Raw genomic sequence first — 20,420 nt, 5'->3', positions numbered from 1 at the left:
TTTCTACAGAAAAATCCTACTCTGTTCTAGTCACTCTACCTACTTTAGTAGATTTAAAATGACTATTTAGTCTAACTTACTATAAAAATCACCTGTTACCTACACGTTTAAAGGTCCCCAGTTGTGAATGGGTAACCACCAGTAGCGGCTACCCACCTAATCCATACACCTGACCCCTAATCTCCATGCAGGGCGTTGGACGCAGAGATTTCAATGGGATTTTTTGTATTATTTTTTTTAAAGCACATGATTATAGCCTGAGGCTCTAATTTGCTTCAAAAAGAGTGGGCTCTGGGCGCAGTGACATTAGCTAATTAAATATTTGCGAATGTCTTCATGCTCAACATCCCGGCCAATCAGGAAGCGGGTCCCGAGACCCAATTGGCCAGGAGTCCCAAGGACCCAATTGGCCAGGAGTCCCAAGGACCCAATTGGCCAGGAGTCCCAAGGACCCAATTGGCCAGGAGCCCCAAGGACCCAATTGGCCAGGAGCCCCAAGGACCAAATTGGCCAGGAGCCCCAAGGACCAAATTGGCCAGGAGCCCCAAGGACCAAATTGGCCAGGAGCCCCAAGGACCAAATTGGCCAGGAGCCCCAAGGACCAAATTGGCCAGGAGCCCCAAGGACCAAATTGGCCAGGAGCCCCAAGGACCAAATTGGCCAGGAGCCCCAAGGACCAAATTGGCCAGGAGCCCCAAGGACCAAATTGGCCAGGAGCCCCAAGGACCAAATTGGCCAGGAGCCCCAAGGACCAAATTGGCCAGGAGCCCCAAGGACCAAATTGGCCAGGAGCCCCAAGGATCAAATTGGCCAGGAGTCCCAAGGACCAAATTGGCCAGGAGTCCCAAGGACCAAATTGGCCAGAGGTCCCAAGGACCAAATTGGCCAGGAGTCCCAAGGACCAAATTGGCCAGGAGTCCCAAGGACCAAATTGGCCAGAAGGAGAAGTGACCGCCAGGACTTGGGAGGAGATGCAGGGGGGCAGCCACGACCTGGATGGGGTAAGTGCGGGGCTGGCGGGTGAGCGAATCGGCGATTGAACAATGGGGTGGGGGGAGTGAGGCGGCCAGTTTTGTCTGGATGGGGCAAGTGTGGGGCTGGTGGGTGAGCGAAGTGGCGATCAAATGACAGGCAGGGGGAAGTGAGGGGGCCAGGTTTGTCTGGATGGGGCAAGTGTGGGGCTGGCGAGCGAAGCGGCGATTGAGCGACGGGGTTGGGGGAGTGAAGGGGGCCAGGTTTGTCTGCCGCCCACCCCACCCCAAAAAAATAAATAAAAAATTGAGCACCAGCCGCCACTGGTAACCACCATTGGTTGGGGTTCTTCCAACAAAATCATTGCTGCCCTTGTCAACTATGTTTGGACAACAGGTAAAGCAATAAATACTGTCATTGGAATTCCATTTAATGGATATAAGAATTCTGTATAAATAATAATTACATTTTGTGGCATCAAACAAGTGAAAAATACTTGTCTTTAATTGACTTCACAGTATTATTGTAAACTCTCTGTATTAAACAGAAATAGGCTAGCCCTGTGCTTCTTTAGCTATATAGAGATGCTACCATACAACTATATCAACTCCAAATATTTACTTTTCTGTTCCCACATGGCTATTCTCCCAAATCTGAACGCACATATATATTTAATAAAAAAAAAAAAATTGAATAAGCAAGGCAATAGCAGAAGTGCGTCTACTGTATGGCGTTTTCCAAAGAACAGACAAAACATATCAACGTGGACCATTGAAGTCAAGATTTGTCATGTTATAGCGAACATCTAGAAATGTTAATTGTGCCCAATTAGTACCATGAAAAATCTATGACTTGAACTTAAAGCGGGAGTTCACCCAATTAGGATTTTTTTTCTCTTTTCCCCTTAGATTCCTGCTCGTTTTGTCTAGGGGAATCGGCTATTTGTTTTAAAATATGAGCCGTACTTACCGTTTTCGAGATGCATCTTCTCCGTCGGCTTCCGGGTATGGGTCTTCGGGAGCGGGCATTCCTTCTTGATTGACAGTCTTCCGAGAGGCTTCCGACGGTTGCATCCATCACGTCACTCGTAGCCGAAAGAAGCCGAACGTCGGTGCGGCTCTATACTGCGCCTGCGCACCGACGTTTGGCTTCTTTCGGAAAATCGTGACGCGATGGATGCGACCGTCGGAAGCCTCTCGGAAGACTGTCAATCAAGAAGGAACGCCCAGTCCCGCAGCCCATACCCGGAAGCGGCGGAGAAGATGCATCTCGTAAACGGTAAGTACAGGTCATATTTTAAAACAACTAGCCGATTCCCCTAGACAAAACGAGCATCCATCCAAGGGGAAAATGTGTTCTCTATGGGTGAACCTCCGCTTTAATAAAAATGGCAGTGCATTTCCTAATATATGACTGTACTCCTGCAGTATGAGGGACACGGCTGCTTGCGACTTCTAGTCTCACCAGGTTTGGTGATGTCATTGTGCGGAGAGGAAGCTTTACCAGAGGACCTGCACTGCATTCATTCTGTGATCTGGGCTTCCTTCAAAAGTCATCACCAGTCGTCATGACATGAGAAAGCATAACCCAGTTCTTTCTACCAAGATCACAACCTCATGAGACAGTGCAGAACAAAAAGGTATAGTATATAAATGGTGAAAAAAAATAAAAAATAATTGAAGACCTACTTGTGACACTACTTTTCTCCACAGTTCAGGTCTTCAACGTTTCAACACGAAAAGCTTACTATGAGCAAATTAGGCAGTAATCTTTAAAGCTTGTCTGAGATCAGAAATGTACGTACATCAAAAATGGATGGACTATATAGTAAAAGCCAATGCCAATATGGAATTGCTCTACTGCGAATAGGCTAATGAGGTAGCCATGACAAGTCTTTATGGTCAAGCGTTTAAAAACAAAAAACATTTAGACCTGAAGTTTAACTCTACTTTCCCAACATGTTTGTTGTACAGGAGGAGTGATATGTTTAAATGCTATTCGTTCTTTACCAGTATTTTTCGAAACTTTCTGTAGAGGGCTTGGTTTGTGTTGAACTGTTCCATTTGTACTATAGATTTCTACAATGGTCTACAGCAAGATATGCGAATATACACAGCATTCCATCATGTATACAATTTCTTCATGGCAACAGGCAAAGTCTGAGCCTTTCCCCATTTCGAAGAATTTTTACGGTACTATTTAAAGTGGAGGTTCACCCTAAAACAATTGTCTAACATTACATCCAGCATACTGACATGTACAGTATGCAGGTATTTTTTTTTTTCGCCATACATACCGTTATATTGTTATTTTCCCCCCGGCTTCCGGGTTTTGATTCCCGCGGGACTGGGCGTTCCTATCCCTGGGTTAGACGATTGACATCTGGTGAAAAACTTCCCATGGCGCATAAGGCGCGTCACCAGTTTTCCGTAAATAGCCGATCTGCGAGTCGGCGCTATACGGTGCCTGCGCCCGCCTTGTAGAGCTGACTGCGCAGGCGCCATATATAGAGCCGACTCGTAGGTCGGCTATTTACGGAAAACTGGTGACGCGCATTGTGCGCCATGGGAAGTTTTTCACCAGACGTCAATCATCTAACCCAGGGATAGGAACGCCCAGTCCCGCGGGAATCAGAACCCGGGGGGAAAACAACAATATAACGGTATGTACGGCGAAAAAAAAAAAGAAATTCCTGCAAACTGTACATGTCGTTAGTATACTGGATGTAATGTTAGATAATTGTTTTAGGGTGAACCTACACTTTAAGGAGAAGTCCAGCCTTGGCTCATTCGGCTGTGCTTCATTGGGTCACGAGAATGCAATTAGTTTTGCACTCCTGTGCCCCTTTTTTAGCGGGTCTGAAGTCCGCTCTCTGCTGATCAGTCCAGGCACCCCGTCATACCAACTCTGGATCCGCCAGGTGCCTGGACTGATGGCAATCTCAGCGAGAGGCTGAGACGGCTGCTCCGCACTCCAGTGAACGTGGAGGAGCAGAGCAGGAGAGCTGTTGACTGGCAGGCAGCAGCTCTCCGCTCAGGGAGGTGGGAGAACCGAGCCATCGGCAGTGTTCGTGGCTCGGTTCTCAGTGAAGAGAACATTGCTGCATTGATCTAGGCAAGTATGAATATGGGATTAAAAAAAAAAAATCTCATACTTCTCTTTTAAAGCATATGGTTAGAAGGGCTTGGAAAGCTTTTTTTGTTTTGCCATCCCACATTACAACATCAACCTGTCAGAAAAGTGGACTTGCACTTCAAGTTAAAAAAAAAAAAAAGTGGAAAAGTTTGGGAATACATTGTACTCTAGCTGTCTTTAGAATCACAAATCTGTTTGTATTTTGTTCGTTGCTCATTAATTTCTTCTTTGGTTTTATTGATACAGCTAAAAATTTCCTGAAAAAGAACTTTATACTCTGGCTGGGTTCCAGGGGAAGCAGCTTTGTGCTTGGTAGAGAAGGAATGTAATGGAGAACCATCTTCAGAAGGAGATACACTGGAGGGGCCGGTGGACAGTTTAGAGGTCTGGACCGCCTTATGGCTGAAGAAATCGTCCTCCAACTGGCACCGCTGAAGAAGCTCCTCATACTTGATTTTCAGAGCACTGTACTGAGAGTCCACCTCATTAAGCAGTGAAATTCCCCTTTGTTTTACAGCTTCTGTTCTCCTAATACAGGTCTCCTCGTGGCCACTGCGGATGGCTTCTGCAGTAGAACTGGGCAGTATCATCTCACTGCTGCTCCTTTTTAAAGGCCTTTTGTTCCCTTCTGTGGGCCGTATACTTGCCTCGGGCTCTATATCCTTGTCTGCATTTTCTTTGAAGGAGATATAGATGGACTCCGGGATCAATTTCTCAACGCTGCTTGCAAATACACTGTCAGACCGACAGATCTGACGCATTTCGGCCACCTCTGCCTCCAGCTCTTCTGCCCGAGCATGGACGGAGTTTCTCTCATGGAGGATCTGCTCTAGCTCAGCATTTTCTTTTGCAACCTGGCTGTATTCTTCCTCCAAGCTGTGTCTTTTTTTGCGTTCCGTACCAAGCTGTGCTTCCAGGATTACCAAGGTCTTCTTCAAATTCTCATTTTCCTCCTCAATTGGTTCAGGCTGAGTGTTCAGAGATGCAATCTTCTCAGCAAAAACATGATCGTATACAAAATACCTGCAGAAAATATTTTAAGATTTAATGTCCTGGAAAAACTCCATCCATCATTTAAACCAGTAACACGTATTCATGCAAGAAAAATAAATAAAAGCAACTCCTTTCTCCAATATATTAATATAGGGGGAGGAAGGAGTCTATAGTGCAGGGTTTGACAAATTTGCTTGGAATCTAGGAGCCAGATACGCGACCCGTCCCGCCAAACTCGTGTGCAGAAGCGAACGCATACGTGAGGTGTCGCCGCGATTGGTAGAGCGAGAGAAATAATTATATTCCTAGATCTCCTCTAACTCAAAACATGCAACCTGTAGAATTTCTTAAACGTTGCCAATGGAGATTTTGGCCCGATTTCAGAATGAATTTACGTCGCCACGCAAGTTCTAGGATGCGCCGGCGTATCTTTTTTCTGTATTCAGAAAGCAAGATATGCCGAAATTTGGCTAAGATACGACCGACGTAAGTCTCTTACGCCGTCGTATCTTAGTTGCATATTTCCGCTGGCCGCTAGGTGGCGCTTCGTAGATTTACGAGTCGAATATGGTAATGAGCTAGATACGCCGATTCACGAACGTAGTTGCGCCCGGCGTATCTATATACGTCGTTTGCGTAAGGCGTCGGACCGGCATAAAGTTACCCCTGCTATATGAGGAGCAGGCAATTTTAAGTATGGACGTCGGGACAGCGTCAAATTTTCCGTCGTTTGCGCAAGTCGTACGCGAATAGGGCTGTGCGTAACCTACGTACACGTCATAGGCAGTGTTCGGCGTATCTCTAGCCAACGTGATTTTGCGTTCGCCACCTCATTTACATGGGGTCACGGATCATTATACTAAAACACGCCCACCTCCTTCCTATTTTGAATTAGACGGGTTTACGCCGGCCCATATACGCTATGCCGCAACTAAAGGCGCAAGTTCTTTCAGAATACAGTACTCGCCTTTCTTAGTTACGGCGGCGTAGCGCATATGAGATGTGCTACGCCCGCCTAAAGATACACAAATGTATCTGAATCCGGGCCTTAAAGTGTAAAAGTTTGTTGCCATTCCACGAGCGGATGCAATTTTGAAGCGCGACATGTTGGGTATCAATTTACTCGGCGTAACATTATCTTTCACAATATAAAAAAAAAAAAAAAAAATTGGACTAAATTTACTGTCTTATTTTTTAATTAAAAAAAGTGTATTTTTTCCCAAAAAAGTGCGCTTGTAAGACTGCTGCGCAAATACGATGTGACAGAAAGGATTGCAACGACCGCCATTTTATTGTCTAGGGTGTTAGAACCCCCAAATATTATATATATTTTTTATTCTAATTAGAGGGAAGGAGATGGCAGTGAAAACACAGGGGAAGCTTAATTAGTCTTGTCATGCCAACGGCCACAGCAAGATGGTGCCAGATCACAGAAGATAGCATAGGCCTGCAGAAGGCCGCAGAGCCGTGGCCTCAATTACCATCCGGCGGGGGAGCACAGACACACAGGATGGGGTGTCGGGGCGCACAGGCCAGTAATTAAAGCCGCGGCTTTTGCGGCCTTCTGCAGCCTATGCTTCCTTTCCCAGGTCGCCAATTCTAGTCGCAATTGCGACCTGGAGCCCCGATTTCGTCGAGCCCTGCTTTAGTGGTAAAGTATTTTATGCCCAAAAGTGGCAAGAATCCTTGGAGGGGGGGGGGTATCCATCCAAATGCAAAAGAGAAGACGACTTGTGGGACTTACTTGCGTAGATCATACAGTTCCTTAAGACAGGAGAAGCTGTGCGTTGACCTGGATTGCTCAAATTTCTCACGGGTGCGACACAACTGGCTGTTTTTTCGCAGTTCTTCCACTTGTTTCTGAAGGTCATCAATTTGGACCTGCAGTCCTTCAATGGTTTCCGTTAAACTGAACACAAAAAGATAACCAGATTACCACAAACTAATTACTAGCCAAGTGCCACCAGCTAATTGCCAATTTCTATCGGAAGGGATTATTACCAAATGTAAGTTTGTTAATAAAGTAGATTTGAATAGCAAGAAAAAGATTATCTTTCAGAGATTGCAACTCCCAGTTTCCCCAAAAATAAAAAGGGGCAATAATGCCAACATTAAAATCAAAAGCGTTTGTTACCCCAACATTTCATGATCCTGATATGTGCCTGCTGTACCATGTACTTGTATGAGAAGGTATCCTGTTCTCTTTGCATTGCTTCCTTTGTGTGAAATCCCTGGTGTTTCTGCAAGTCCCTCTCCTTTCCTATTCAAAGCTGACCACACTAAGCAGAAGAACACATCATGGTCAGTTCTTTGGCTATGCTGGAAACTCAGCCTGCTCTTCTCCAATGATCAAAATTGTCCTGACAAAATTGTCGCTCTATTTTTGTTTATAGCGCAAAAAATAAAAACCGCAGAGGTAATCAAATACCACCAAAAGAAAGCTCTATATGTGTGGAAAAAAAAAAAGACTTCAATTTTGTTTTGGAAGCCACGTCGCACGACCGCGCAATTGTCAGTTAAAGCGACGCAGTGCCGAATCGCAAAAAGTGCTCTGGTCTTTGGGCAGCCAAATGGTCCGGGGCTGAAGTGGTTAATTATTTAATATAGCATAGGGTTGCAACAGTGATACACTAAATACTATTTAACAAAATATCCCAATAAAGTGTTTTGAAAGCCCGAGATTTGATAAAAACAGGCATTTAAGGCAAGTTAAATGCAAAAAAAACAAAACAAACACGTTCTCCTTGGCATGCAAAGTCTAAGGGTAGTTCTCTTGTCAGCAATTAACAGGCTTCATTAGTTGATTAGAATTGCTCTTATTCTGAGCTTTACATAGAGGTAAAAACTGGTTCTACTAGAAACCCATTTTTCTTTTGTATTTGCTGTGACAGCTGCTCTTGAAGGTGCGGAATGTAATAAGCATCCTTACCCAATAACCTTTTGTTGTGATGCCTTGCTCTCCTGCACCAGTTTCTGATTGGCATCTTCCAGTTCTCTGGCTGTGACATCCAGCTGCTCATACACCTTGGCATGCTGCTCATTCATCCGTCTCAGCAAGTCCACCTGCTTCGTCAGGTACTGCCATGAAAGTAAAAAAAAAAAAAAAAACACACACAAAATAAAAATTGCAAGCTCCTTATAGTGTCCCATTTACCGATTTGACTTGTGAAAAGATAATAAAGTGCAGTAATGTGTTCTTGAATATCTGATTTATGTGAAATGTAATACACAAATAGATGAGAAGAGTGGGGTGAACAAACAACTGTAAGCACCTGTGTACAAGAGCTGCAGCTCTCCTAAACGCAGCCCCAGAAAGTATGGCATTACATGAAGTGATTAAACCTCATGAGACTTTAGAAAGCTTCACTTCAATTTTTATTAATACATCCGGTTCCCAGGGGACAAAATACATGCAATACTTTGTCTCAGTCATCTCAGTTCTGTCTAAAGTTAGCCATTAGGTTGGACCTCAATCTATGGATGTCCAACAACACAGCTAGCAAGGAGACAGTTGCTTTGACAAAAAGCCAATTTTTCTATCTCCAAGCATTTGCTGGAGACGAGCATCTCACAAGGAACAGAGGGGGAGGGTAACTTGACAGCCAAAAATGTTTCAGGCAACTGGGAAGGTAGAAAAGTTCCATTTGTCAAAGCATTTTAGAGAAACCCCTGGGGCTGCCCCAAATCATGCCCCTGGCAAAAACAGAGAACGTTGGACTATCTCAGTACCCAAGGATTAGCAGAAAGTATACTTAAAATATAACAATTTATTACTAGAAAAACATGATTAAAATGGGAGGGGAAGGTGCAGTTATACGAACAAGTCATGTACAATCAATAGTTACAGCCGTGCATTAATCTTTTGAAGAATTCAAGAGGTCGATGCACCCCAAGGATCGCAAGGGGCTTGACAAAGTCGTCTACATGTTTCGCGGCACAGGCTGCTTCCTCAGGAGGAGATAATCAATGTCATCCAGAGAGAGAGCAATGGAACTTGACACCAGAAGGTAGTCCCCCCCACTGCGGTCACAGGAGACACTAGGGGATACGGTTGTAGTGTATCTGGATATCCAGTATAGCAACCCAGGGGTCAGAGGGCGGAGGCTGGTTAATCTCAGATGTTGGAGAATTTTTACGGAGAGCTTTCAGAATATTGCTCGCAGACAAGGACTGTGTTGAAAGATTCCCAAAGGGGACCCATCTCAACAGGATCAAAGTCCTGTGTGTTGCCCTCAAGCGCTGTATATCCCAGGGCAGCAGCCATTAGGCCTTCAGCCTCCTGCCTCTGACACCTGTGCTGCCATACTGGATATCCAGATACACTAGAACCGTTTCCCCCCCAATGTCTCCCGTGTCTGCCGTGGGGGGGGGGGGGGGACAACTACCTTCTACATTCCGGTGCCCCTTCTGATCCTTGGGGTGCATGGACCTCTCGAATTCTTTGAAAGATTAATGCACGGCTGTAACTATTGATTGTATGTAGCTTGTTTGTATAACTGTCCCTTCCCCGCCAATTTTAATCATGTTTTTCTATTAATAAATTGTTATATTTTAAAGCGGGGGTTCACCCTATCGACGAAAAAAAAAAAAAAAAAAAATTTATTTTACCATAAAATCAGGCATTGTAGCGCGAGCTACAGTATGCCTGTCCCGAATTTTTTACCCCCGTACTCACCTTGTTCTCGTAGATTGAAGATACCGGGGAATGGGCGTGCCTATGGAGACGGAGGATGATTGACGGCCGGCTCTGGCGCGTCACGCTTCTCCGGAAATAGCCGAAATAGGCTTGGTCTTCACGACGCGTGCGCATAGCCTGTGCGCAGGCGCCGTGAAGAGCCGAGACCTACTCCGGCTGTCTTCGGGGAGAGTGACGTGCCAGGGCCGGCCGTCAATCATCCTCCCTCTCCATAGGCACGCCCATTCCCCGCGGGAGCTGAAAAATACGATCTCCGAGTACAAGGTGAGTCCGGGGTTAAAAAAAAATCGGGACAGGCATACTGTAGCTCGCGCTACAATGCCTGTCTCGATGGTAAAATGTGTCGGGGGGGGGGGGGGTGAACTACCGCTTTAAGTATACTTTCTGCCTAATCATTGGGTATGGAGATAGTCCAACCTTCTCCGTTTTTGCCAGGGGCATGTTTTGGGGCAGCCCCATGCATTTCTCTCCAATACCAACCATTGTGGGTGATGGTAGCCGTCCCCATTTTTTAGATTATCTAGACCAGGGGCCTCCAAACCCTGACCCTCTACATCCGGTTTATCCGGCCTGCCCGCAGCTGGCAGGTCCTGCAAACAAAGAAACCAAGCCGCACACCTGCCCATGCTGCCACGCCATGCTTTTGGATTGGCTGCTGGGACCGCCGATGTCCCGGTAACCTCCCCTCTTCCCGCTGTTTGAAATAACAATCCTTCCGCATGTGTAGCGGCGGGAGTTACAGAAGAGCTGAAGTCGGCTAGTGCAGAGGCAGCAGGTAAATGTGTTGCAAAACGCTGATGGGGACACGGTTGTCCCCAGGGGACGCTGCTGATGGGGACACCGATGAGACGAACACCGTTTTCAGTCATATCATGGCGATTACAAAAAAACGATCCATGTAAAATATATACCAGATTTCTTTTTTTTTTTCGGCCCCCGAATACTTGTAAAATCTACAATGTGGCCCTTGTGTTGAAAAGTTTGGAGACCCCTGATCTAGACCAAGGCACACCTTCAAATCATTTGTCAAAGCATTCATCTCCTTGCTAGTTGTGTTGCTGGATGGCCATGGAGGGGAGCCATGTGTAACCTCACAGCTAGCCTTAGATAATACATAGGAAGATATGACACATTTTATATGTACTTTGTCCCCTGCAGAACAGAAAGTGAGACGACCAACTTGTTTTTGCACTGCAAATTTGTATTCAATATTTGGCTTTCAGGTCTGCTTTAAATAGGGCAGCTAGGTGAATAGAGCAGTTACCCAGAATAATCATTGCCGTATATAAGGAAAGGCCTAGAAAAATTCTCTTGTTTTGGTTAATAGGCAAGATCTGGGATACTTTCTATGCAAGACAGAACATACTATGGATAGCATAGGTTTCTTTTTATCTGATTAAGAAGGTATTACTGAACCTCCCAGCTATCAAATTCTTTATGTGGCTTTTCATGCAAAAACCTGCATTACCCTGGACAAACCTTTTAGTATCATTGTCTGTGGTATCTTCATACAAGGAGGATTTGTTGTAAAGTGTGGATTAACCTAAGACAGGTCGCTATGTCCCATTTCAGATTAACCCTTCTTACTGGGTTGACAGGAAGGTTATATTTAAAGAGGTAGATCTTATAGTGCCACGATAAAAAAAGAAAAATCATTGACCTAGAACAGTGTTTTCATTTTTACAGACGCATTGGGGTATTGCTGACAATGCAAACATAAAACTATTATTATTTTTTATTAATGGAAGTGAAATTGCAAATGCTTTTCCTTTTGAATCAACCAATTACAAAATGACCTGGAGCAAGCATGAAGATCGGGAATGTCAAAGTGGTCGGGAATCAATTTTTCATTTATTTTTTCTGTCTGGATCAAGAGAACCTGCATGTTCACAAGGAGGTGTCAATGGCAGCCTCTATTCCATGATATTCACTCCTTTAAATAATCCACTGCCTCCAGATTTTACAGGCATAAAATAACTCCTGTATTTTGTCTAAGTGTAGGAGTTTCCTGTAATATACTGTAGGCTTGTCACTGCTCCCCTCTCCTTGTGCAGGGTGCCTGGTCTTGTGTCCACCTCCCTGCAGTTTTTTGCTGGCAGCCTGTGGTGGGAGGGCCTACTGGGACCAATCATAATTCTGCTCCATGTACAAGTGATGCAGCACAGTGATGAGATCACTACTACTTTTACAAGGTACCATTTGGAGTTGCAAAAGTCATTTGCAAATGAGCACCGCCATCTTGAATATGGGAGCTGGCTGTGGCTTCCTGAGGAACCACAGCCGATTCCCTACTGCACATGCATAAGCTCGAGCAGGGCTTTGTAGATGGTCCTGTAGCCTCCTGGGACATGCAATGTGTTCCAGGAGGCTGCGGAAGAGGAGGGAGCATGGCAAGGTATGCTACCCTTAGCAGGGACTGCGGAATTGGGAATGGTTACTCATAATATTGAGAACTTGTTCCCTCCTTCCCAGAAAAATACCCTGTTACTCAGAGCGAACCAGCTGGACATCACTTTTGGATTGAAGTTCCGCTTTAAGACCAGAAAGATTTTTTACCATCCCAAAACCCTTGGTTTTTTTTTCCTGCCGTCTATGTCCCATAGGGAGAATTCCTCCCAGAGAAACAGGAAGTGAAAAAAAAAATCTTTACAAAGTGAAGGGAAATCCCTTTTAGACAGGTTTCCCAACTGGAAGATTTCCGCTAACCTCAAAGGACAACTGAGGACTTTTCTCCAAAGCCCTGTCTTTGGGACAATATTCTATAGGACAAATAGAGTGGGATCATTTCCTCATTGGGCATGTAATAAAAAAATGCACTAAGGTTCCAACAGCATGCTCCTAAAATTCACTGTAAAGCGGTGTTCCGGGGAAAAAAAAAATATATATATATCTTTTTTTTTTTAAAGCCAGCAGCTACACATACTGCAGCTGTTGGCTTTTAATAATAGGACACTTACCTGTCCTGGAGTCCCTCGATGTCGGTATCCCATTGTGAGTAGGAGAACCCGGTAGTGTAGCCCTTCGGCTTCACACTGGGAACCCTACTGCACATGCGCAAGGCCCCGCTCCTCTCTACTGGCCCGGCGGCTGGGGGAGGAGGAGGGAGCCCCGCAGTGACATCACGGGCCACGGCCTGGACTCCCGGAAGTGGGAAAGGATACCTGTCAGACAGGTATCCTTTCTACCTCCCCCCGAAAAGGTGCCAATTGCGGCACCGGAGGGGGGGATACAATGAGCGGAAGCTCCATTTTAGGGTGGAGCTCCGCTTTAAGAGCATGTGGTTACAATAAAGTGAACAGTAGAACCTTCTTTAAAAAATAAAAAAATAAAAAGGGTTTTAGGATAGTGGATGGAGCCATGCAAATCATTCCATCTTTGGGGCCAACTAGCATCCAGAGCCATCGATTTATAGTGTAAACACATACATCATATATACATACAGCCCAATAATAGAGCCATTATTCAATCTGCACAGAGATGTTTCAGACTTGTTGTCCAGTATCAATGTAGCGCAAGGAAACCGTGGCTCGGGATCAATGAAAACATTAAGGGCTCTTTGACACAGGCGGCCCGTTCAGATCCGCCTGCCAGTTTTTTTGGCAGACCTGAACGGACGCCGTGCTCCTCTATGGAGTCGCGGATGTCAGCGGTGACATGCCCACTGACATCCGACCCGCCAAAGTGTGACGGAGGAAAAACCTACTTTTCCATCCGTCTGGCGGATTGAATCGGGTGAACATGGACAGACGGTCCGTGTTCATCCGATCCCCCCCATAGGGTAGAGCGGAGAAAAGACAGGGCGGTCCCTGCACAGTGTGCGGAGACCGCCCTGTCATCCGCCGGCTCAGCGGGGATCAAAGGAGCGATCCCCGCTGAGCGGAGGTTCGCGGGGCGGATCATTACTGATCTGCCCCGTGTGAAAGGGGCCTAAGGTTGTAGTGAGGTAGACTAAAAGAGCCCAATAATACCGCCCACCAACTCGTACAGCATATTCAGGTAGATTCTTAGCTGGGGCTATGGCTACTCTAAATTTAAAAAGATTTACCTCCAGCTCATAGACCACACAACTGGAAGTTATTAGAGTGGGATTAGAGGTTGCTTTTGTTTTAAATTAATATAAAAAGATGTCATTAATATTGATGATGAGGATTGTATTGATATTGCACGGAGATGTCCCTTATCTCCACTGGGGGGGAGCTCAGAGGCACGTAGGACAAAGTGTCTGTATGGACAATCTCGGTGCGCCAACACGTGCAGTGCTTGACCCAAATTCTTGTACCCATTTACACATGATACATGAAACCATCACCCACATCGACATTGGTCATGCAGATGCACAGTGCGATTCTAAAGAGCATTATAAACAAGTTTTTAAAATTCCCATGAAAGTGCGGACTGTGCTTTGCACTATGAAAGGGATTTTTGGTTTCTTTTAGTTCTTACCATAGCCTTTCTAGTTCAACTGTTACAATAAAATCATAGTTTGCCTACAGGTGATACAACAAGTGCTGTCAGTGTGTTAGCAAGAGAATGGCCAATCAGTCGCCAGCTGCCTGGCCTGCATTCAACTCTGAATGCTAAACACAGACTGAGAAGACAGAAGAGAGCTCTATCTGTGCAAGAGAGTGAATGTACAGCAGTGTGCTACATAAACACAACATACTTCAATTTCCTGGATCTGCTCCTGGTTGGTATCATACATCTGTTGCAAAGATTCCTCCAGTTCCGTATTGCGATCCAATAAAGTCTTCCCCAGCTCAGCCGCAAGCTGCAGATCTATAAATAAGCAAAATATTACAGTAGAAATATAATATAAAAATGCAACATGAGTGAGTTTATAAATACTGAAGATAGATTTGCCACAAGTAGATTCAGTATCCCCATGAAATCCTTATAGGTCTCCTAAAGGCAAAGCTCATGCTGAATAAAGAACTCCAGCTTTGGCTCAAAAGACCTCTGCAGAGAGACCACGGCTTCCATTAAACAAAAGCAAGGGTTCTTTCTCTACAGCAGCGGTTCTCAACCTTTCTAGTGCCGCGACCCCTTGATAAAATTTCCCAAGTTGTGGGGATCCCCAACAGTAAAATTAATTTTCGTAGCGTGGGTTGTCAGCAACCGGGGCAAGACAAGTATTGTGCACCCCTAACCCACGGACATTTAACGCTCCCTGAGACCCTTCCACTCGTACAATATTAAAACTCCTTATGGCAAATTTTAGGATGTACCACTTTTCTCTTTGTTCTCCTTTCTTTCTCTTTTATCTCTCTCTATGCCAATTTATTTTTTCCCCCAGCCTTCGTTTTAGCCGTCTTTTTTTTCTCTTAGGCCCCGTACACACGACCGAGTTTCTCAGCAGAATTCAGCCAGAAACTCGATCGGAGCTGAATTCTGTGTTTTGCCCGTCGAGTTCCTCGGACGTGTGTACGAGGCCTAATTCTTTCTCTCTTTTTATTCCGTCTCTTACGTGGGGGGGAGGAGTGGCAGTTCTGGCAGGAAGTTGGAATGAGTGGCAGTGCTGGGGGGGGGGGGGGGGGTGGGGGGTCATCACTGGCAGTGGGGGGGAGATCTGATCAGCCGACTTGGGTGCTCTTGATCAAGGTCATCTGCTGATCTGAGAACTGTAGTGGGGACTTTTAATGGCAACTATAATCACAGGTAGTGTTACTTACTTTGTCTCCGACTTTGTGGTGTCTCGCAGCAGTGACACCTATGCCGAAATCAGGAGATAGGGTCTCCTCCAGCCCCTCCCACTTCATATTCCTCACCAGTCAGCTGACCTATAGTCTCTGCCCCCCCCCAGCCATGCCGTGATCTGAATGGGCAGCTGCGAAGAGGCTGGGAGAGCAGCACGGGCTTCAGGAATAGCCCAGCATTTGGTGACCCCTGGCAAATCATTCGACCCCCAGGTTGAGAACCACTGCTCTACAGCATTCTGGCAGTGGCCACAGCCAATGCATAAACCAATATAAGGAGCACCACCAGACCGAAGTCTCTTATAATTATTATCAATTTATGGACTATGTGTGACGTGCCATTCCCTACCTCAAGTACAAGGATCAGAGTAGAAGGTGTACATGAATAGGTTATACATGCAGACTTTAGGTTTAAAATAGTACAGGTTTGACAGGTACAGCAAACCTAAAAAGGTCAGCAGAAAGTAGGGGTATTTATGTATATACGAGAAATATTGTCATGCTATCAGCTAAATAAATAAGAGGCATTTTTGTGCGGTCTTCCATGAAGATCCGCACATTCTCACGTGGTTCTCCTACTAGCCTTCTTAGCGTTAAATACAGGGGAGGAAGCGAACAAGCAAGAGGATTTGACAGGTGGACAGGAGGCGATATGGAGCTTACTCACCATCTGTTTTAACCACTTAACGCCCGCCTATTTACGTCAACAGAATGGCACGTACAGGCAGATGGGTGTATATATACGTCCTTGCCTTCTAGCGGGTCAGGGGTCCGATCGGGACCTCCCCCCGCTGCGTGCGGCTTACCTCGGGGAGCGATCCGGGATGACGGCGCGGCTATTCGCTTATAGCCGCCCCGTCGCGATCGCTCCCTGGAGCTGAAGAACGGGGAGAGCCGTATGTAAACACGGCTTCCCCGTGCTTCACTGTGGCGGCGTATCGATCGAGTGATCCTTTTTATAGGGAGACTCGATCAATGACGTCAGTCCTACAGCCACACCCCCCTACAGTTGTAAACACACACTAGGTGAACCCTAACTCCTACAGCGCCCCCTTGTGGTTAACTCCCAAACTGCAACTGTCATTTTCACAATAAACAATGCAATTTAAATGCATTTTTTGCTGTGAAAATGACAATGGTCCCAAAAATGTGTCAAAATTGTCCGAAGTGTCCGTCATAATGTCGCAGTCACGAAAAAAAAAAAATTGCTGATTGCCGCCAATAGTAGTAGTAAAAAAAAAAAAATTAAAAAAAAAATAAAAATGCAATAAAACTATCCCCTATTTTGTAAACGCTATAAATTTTGCGCAAACCAAATCGATAAACACTTATTGCGATTTTTTTTACCAAAAATAGGTAGAAGAATACGTATCGGCCTAAACTGACGAAACATTTTTTATATATATATATATATATATATATATATATATATATATATATATATATATATATATATATATATATATATATATATATATATATATATATATATATATATATATATATATATATATGTTTTTGGGGGATATTTATTATAGCAAAAAGTAAAAAATATTGAATTTTTTTCAAAATTGTCGCTCTATTTTTGTTTATAGCGCAAAAAATAAAAACCGCAGAGGTGATCAAATACCACCAAAAGAAAGCTCTATTTGTGGGGAAAAAAGGACGCCAATTTTGTTTGGGAGCCACGTCGCACGCCCGCGCAATTGTCTGTTAAAGCGACGCAGTGCCGAATCGCAAAACCTGGCCTGGGCATTTAGCAACAAAATGGTCCGGGGCTTAAGTGGTTAACCATAAAAGGCTGAACCACTGCACTGTAACGGCATGCAGTGCACACGGTTGCAGCGTGGCCCTGTACACCTAAATGAGTCACGTTCGATGGCAGTACCGCTAAATATTTAAAATTTAGCTGCAGCATAGTTGACAAGACTGATTATTTGTGGTCAGCAGTTGGGATTTCCTTATTCCAGTTTCCATGTTTTGGGATCTTGGAGAATATGGGAAGCCGTGTGGTGATACTTCCTAGTACCGGGCGTTGATTTGGGATGCCATTTTAGCTGTGTCCATGTGATGATAGGCTGACTTGAGGAAATGAGTTAGAAAATTGGAATTCTTTTGTTATACTGAGCAAGTTCTTATGTCATACAGGATGTTTTATGTACCGTTAAGAATTGTTAAAGAGGATTGAAAAAAATGCACTCTATTCCGAGATGTCAAATCCGACACCAACAAAGGCTTTCCACATTGAGGGGAGAACTAAAGAAGCATCCATGACTAAATAGATTGAGATCAGCACAGCTGGCCAGTGACACACAGGGCTCCATTCACTGGTCTTACCAGAGAAAATAGGCAGGCTATAAATTATAAAATCAGCAAATGGATTTGTTTAGGCAGCATAACAAAGGCAGAGACTGCTCAAATGATTTCATTAGATATGTTATAATATGCATAAAAGCAAAATTATTCTGCTTCGACAACCCAATCACAAGCATGGAATTCTGGGCAAGGTTAAAGTGTTAGCTCACCTTTTCGGGAAAAATAAAAAAAAAGGTGAAAACCCAGCATCTGCCCCACCCTCCTGGTCCCCCCGCTGTACCTACCTCCCGTGGATGCTACAAGTGCTGGTGCTGACGAATCAGAAGAGCCCTGAGCTGTCCTGGAAGCGCTACAAAATGAAGGCGGGAGAAGAGCAGGGATTTCAAATCCCCGGACCTCTGCATAGGCTGCCTGGCCCCCCCCCCCCCCCCCCGACAGTGCATCCTCTATGGAAGGCAAGTACAGCGAGGACCAGAGGGGTGTAGGGCAGGGGTAGGGAACCTCGGCCCTCCAGCTGTGGTGAAAGTCCCATGAGACATTGCAAGACCCTGACAAATGGTATTTGTAGTTTCACCACAGCTGGAGGGCCAAGGTTGCCTACCCATGGTGTAGGGCAGTGATGGCGAACCTTGGCACCCCAGATGTTTTGGAACTACATTTCCCATGATGCTCATGCCTTCTGCATTGTAGTTGAGCCTCGTGGGAAATGTAGTTCCAAAACATCTGGGGTGCCAAGGTTCACCATCACTGGTGTAGGGTGTTCGTTTACCTTTTCTGAAATTGTAATGTGGGTCTTCGCTGGGTAGATTTACTTAATTTGCCATGGAGACCACTGAGGCAGAAAGGGATGGGAATACACATTTTTGGTCAACAGAACAAAAAGGTAGGGGTTAAATCTTCCAATGGGGACAGCAGTTCCAGAGACACTTTTTGTGGTGACAACTTTCACCTTAAATTTTAAGAGATTATCTCTTATTAGCTCTCACACTGGCCAGGATGAAATAATTCCAGAGTTACTGGAGTCCCAGCACTTACTCCAGGCATCTTGCAGATGCCAGGAATGTATACCAAGATGTGTGGCCATCGGGTGGTATCAGGTGAAGGCCAGAGAACCTATGGCAGAAATGATATACAGTCTCTTACCATCAATACCAAACTGCTAGCTATTGCTTATCCAAATTTAGTTCCACTTAAACCCCTTTACAAGAGGGGTACACACAGATTCCGCCTCACTGAAGTGGGTCCAAGTCCATGGGCCAAATATGCGCATACCTGTACAGTAAAACCTTGGATTACAAGCATAATTTGTTCCAGAAACATGCTTGTAGTCCAAAGCACTTGTATATCAAAAGCGAATTTCCCCATAAGAAATAATGCAAACTCAAATGATTCGTTCCACAAACATTTATAGGTCCTTCAGTTTATAGTCCATATAAAACGATTATAGCAATGTGACCAGGTTGTGTAATCATAAAATATCCATTTACAAATGGAATCCTCCACAAGGGTATTAGAAGCAAAATCCAGCAAGAGCTACAGAGTATAAAAGAGAAGAGAGGAGCCTCTAAGTGTAAGAATATCGTTACATATAATGAAGGTACAACATGGTTGACGATTAAAGTGGTTGTAAAACCTTACAGACCACTTTGACCTACAGGTAAGCCTAGATTAAGGCTTACATGTAGGTCCAACAAATATCTCCTTACGGTTAAGGAGATATTTCCAAGAAATACAGCGCCAATGTCTACGGCGCATGCGCCGTAGACAATGGCGCACAGGCGCACTGAGTGTGCCGCTACTAACGGCATCATGTCCTTAGTGCCAGCTCCTGCACGCATGGAGTATACGAGTATCATGGCGGCGATGGATGACGTGTCCGAGGACCGCTGCGGGGGCTTCGTTTTCAGGTAATTCATATTCATACATACTAGCTCATTATGCCTTTGTCTTGCAGGTTTTTTTTTTGTTTTTTTTTAATATAGGGGTTACTTCCTCTTTAAAGTGGTTGTAAACCCACTTTGACTTTTGCCTACAGGTAAGCCTATAATAAAGGTATAAAAAGGTAGGTATAAAGAATATCTCCTAAACCTGTACGGTTTAGGAGATATTCCCCTCGCAATGCGCCGCTGATTGCAGTGGCGCATGCGCAGGGGGGATCCTTGGCTGAAGGGCCGACCCCGCCGACTCATGCCGGATTGAAATCTCCCGCGCGCATGAGTGACGTCATCGCCGCTCCAGCCAATCACAGCGCTGGAGCGGCGATACCCGGAAGACACGCTCGGCGTGGACCAGGTAAGTTCCCTACCTCGTTCCGAGGGAAGTATTTCATAATGAGCCAATATGCGGTGCATACTAGCTCATTATGGCTTTTGCCTTGCAGGGTTAAAAAAAAAAAAAAAAAAAATGTATATGCGGGTTTACAACCGCTTTAAGTATGCAGGCATCTGGGGTAAAGCTATCCACATAGACCATCCTTCGCACCACTGGCTCTGTCGGTCTGCAATCACCCTGCAGTTGAGCGATCTGAAAGCGAGGCTTGAACCACTCGTGGAGCGCAGAGTGACATAGATGGTGGTGAGGAGGTCTATCTATTTGGACCGCTTTACCCCAGACTT

The 20,420-nt window shown here is 45.2% G+C and overlaps 2 protein-coding genes across 2 annotated transcripts in view; one reads left to right on the top strand and one right to left on the bottom strand.

Moving 5' to 3' along the window:
- The first annotated feature begins 336 nt into the window (after positions 1-336).
- On the top strand, positions 337-951 carry LOC120944396 (proline-rich protein 2-like). Its single transcript, XM_040358455.1, has one exon. It carries the CDS (start codon positions 337-339, stop codon positions 949-951), a length of 615 nt encoding a protein of 204 aa, XP_040214389.1.
- Positions 952-4,051: 3,100 nt separating this feature from the next.
- Positions 4,052-20,420, bottom strand: part of CDR2 (cerebellar degeneration related protein 2) — a 32,130-nt gene continuing 15,761 nt past the window's right edge. The window contains exons 2-5 of the mRNA XM_040356830.1: positions 14,460-14,572; positions 8,030-8,178; positions 6,845-7,009; positions 4,052-5,130 (exon numbers count right to left, since the gene is read on the bottom strand). Of these exons, the coding sequence (XP_040212764.1) occupies positions 4,275-5,130; positions 6,845-7,009; positions 8,030-8,178; positions 14,460-14,572 (1,283 nt within the window). The 3' untranslated portion in view covers positions 4,052-4,274. The remainder of the gene's footprint in view (positions 5,131-6,844; positions 7,010-8,029; positions 8,179-14,459; positions 14,573-20,420) is intronic.

This window comes from Rana temporaria, chromosome 6, assembly GCF_905171775.1.
Source record: "Rana temporaria chromosome 6, aRanTem1.1, whole genome shotgun sequence".
Lineage (NCBI taxonomy): Eukaryota > Metazoa > Chordata > Amphibia > Anura > Ranidae > Rana > Rana temporaria.
This window is presented reverse-complemented; position numbering and strand designations above follow the sequence as displayed.

Excerpts from the sequence above, each read along its gene's own strand:
- LOC120944396 (XM_040358455.1), top strand. The coding sequence starts at position 337 with ATGCTCAACATCCCGGCCAATCAGGAAGCGGGTCCCGAGACCCAATTG.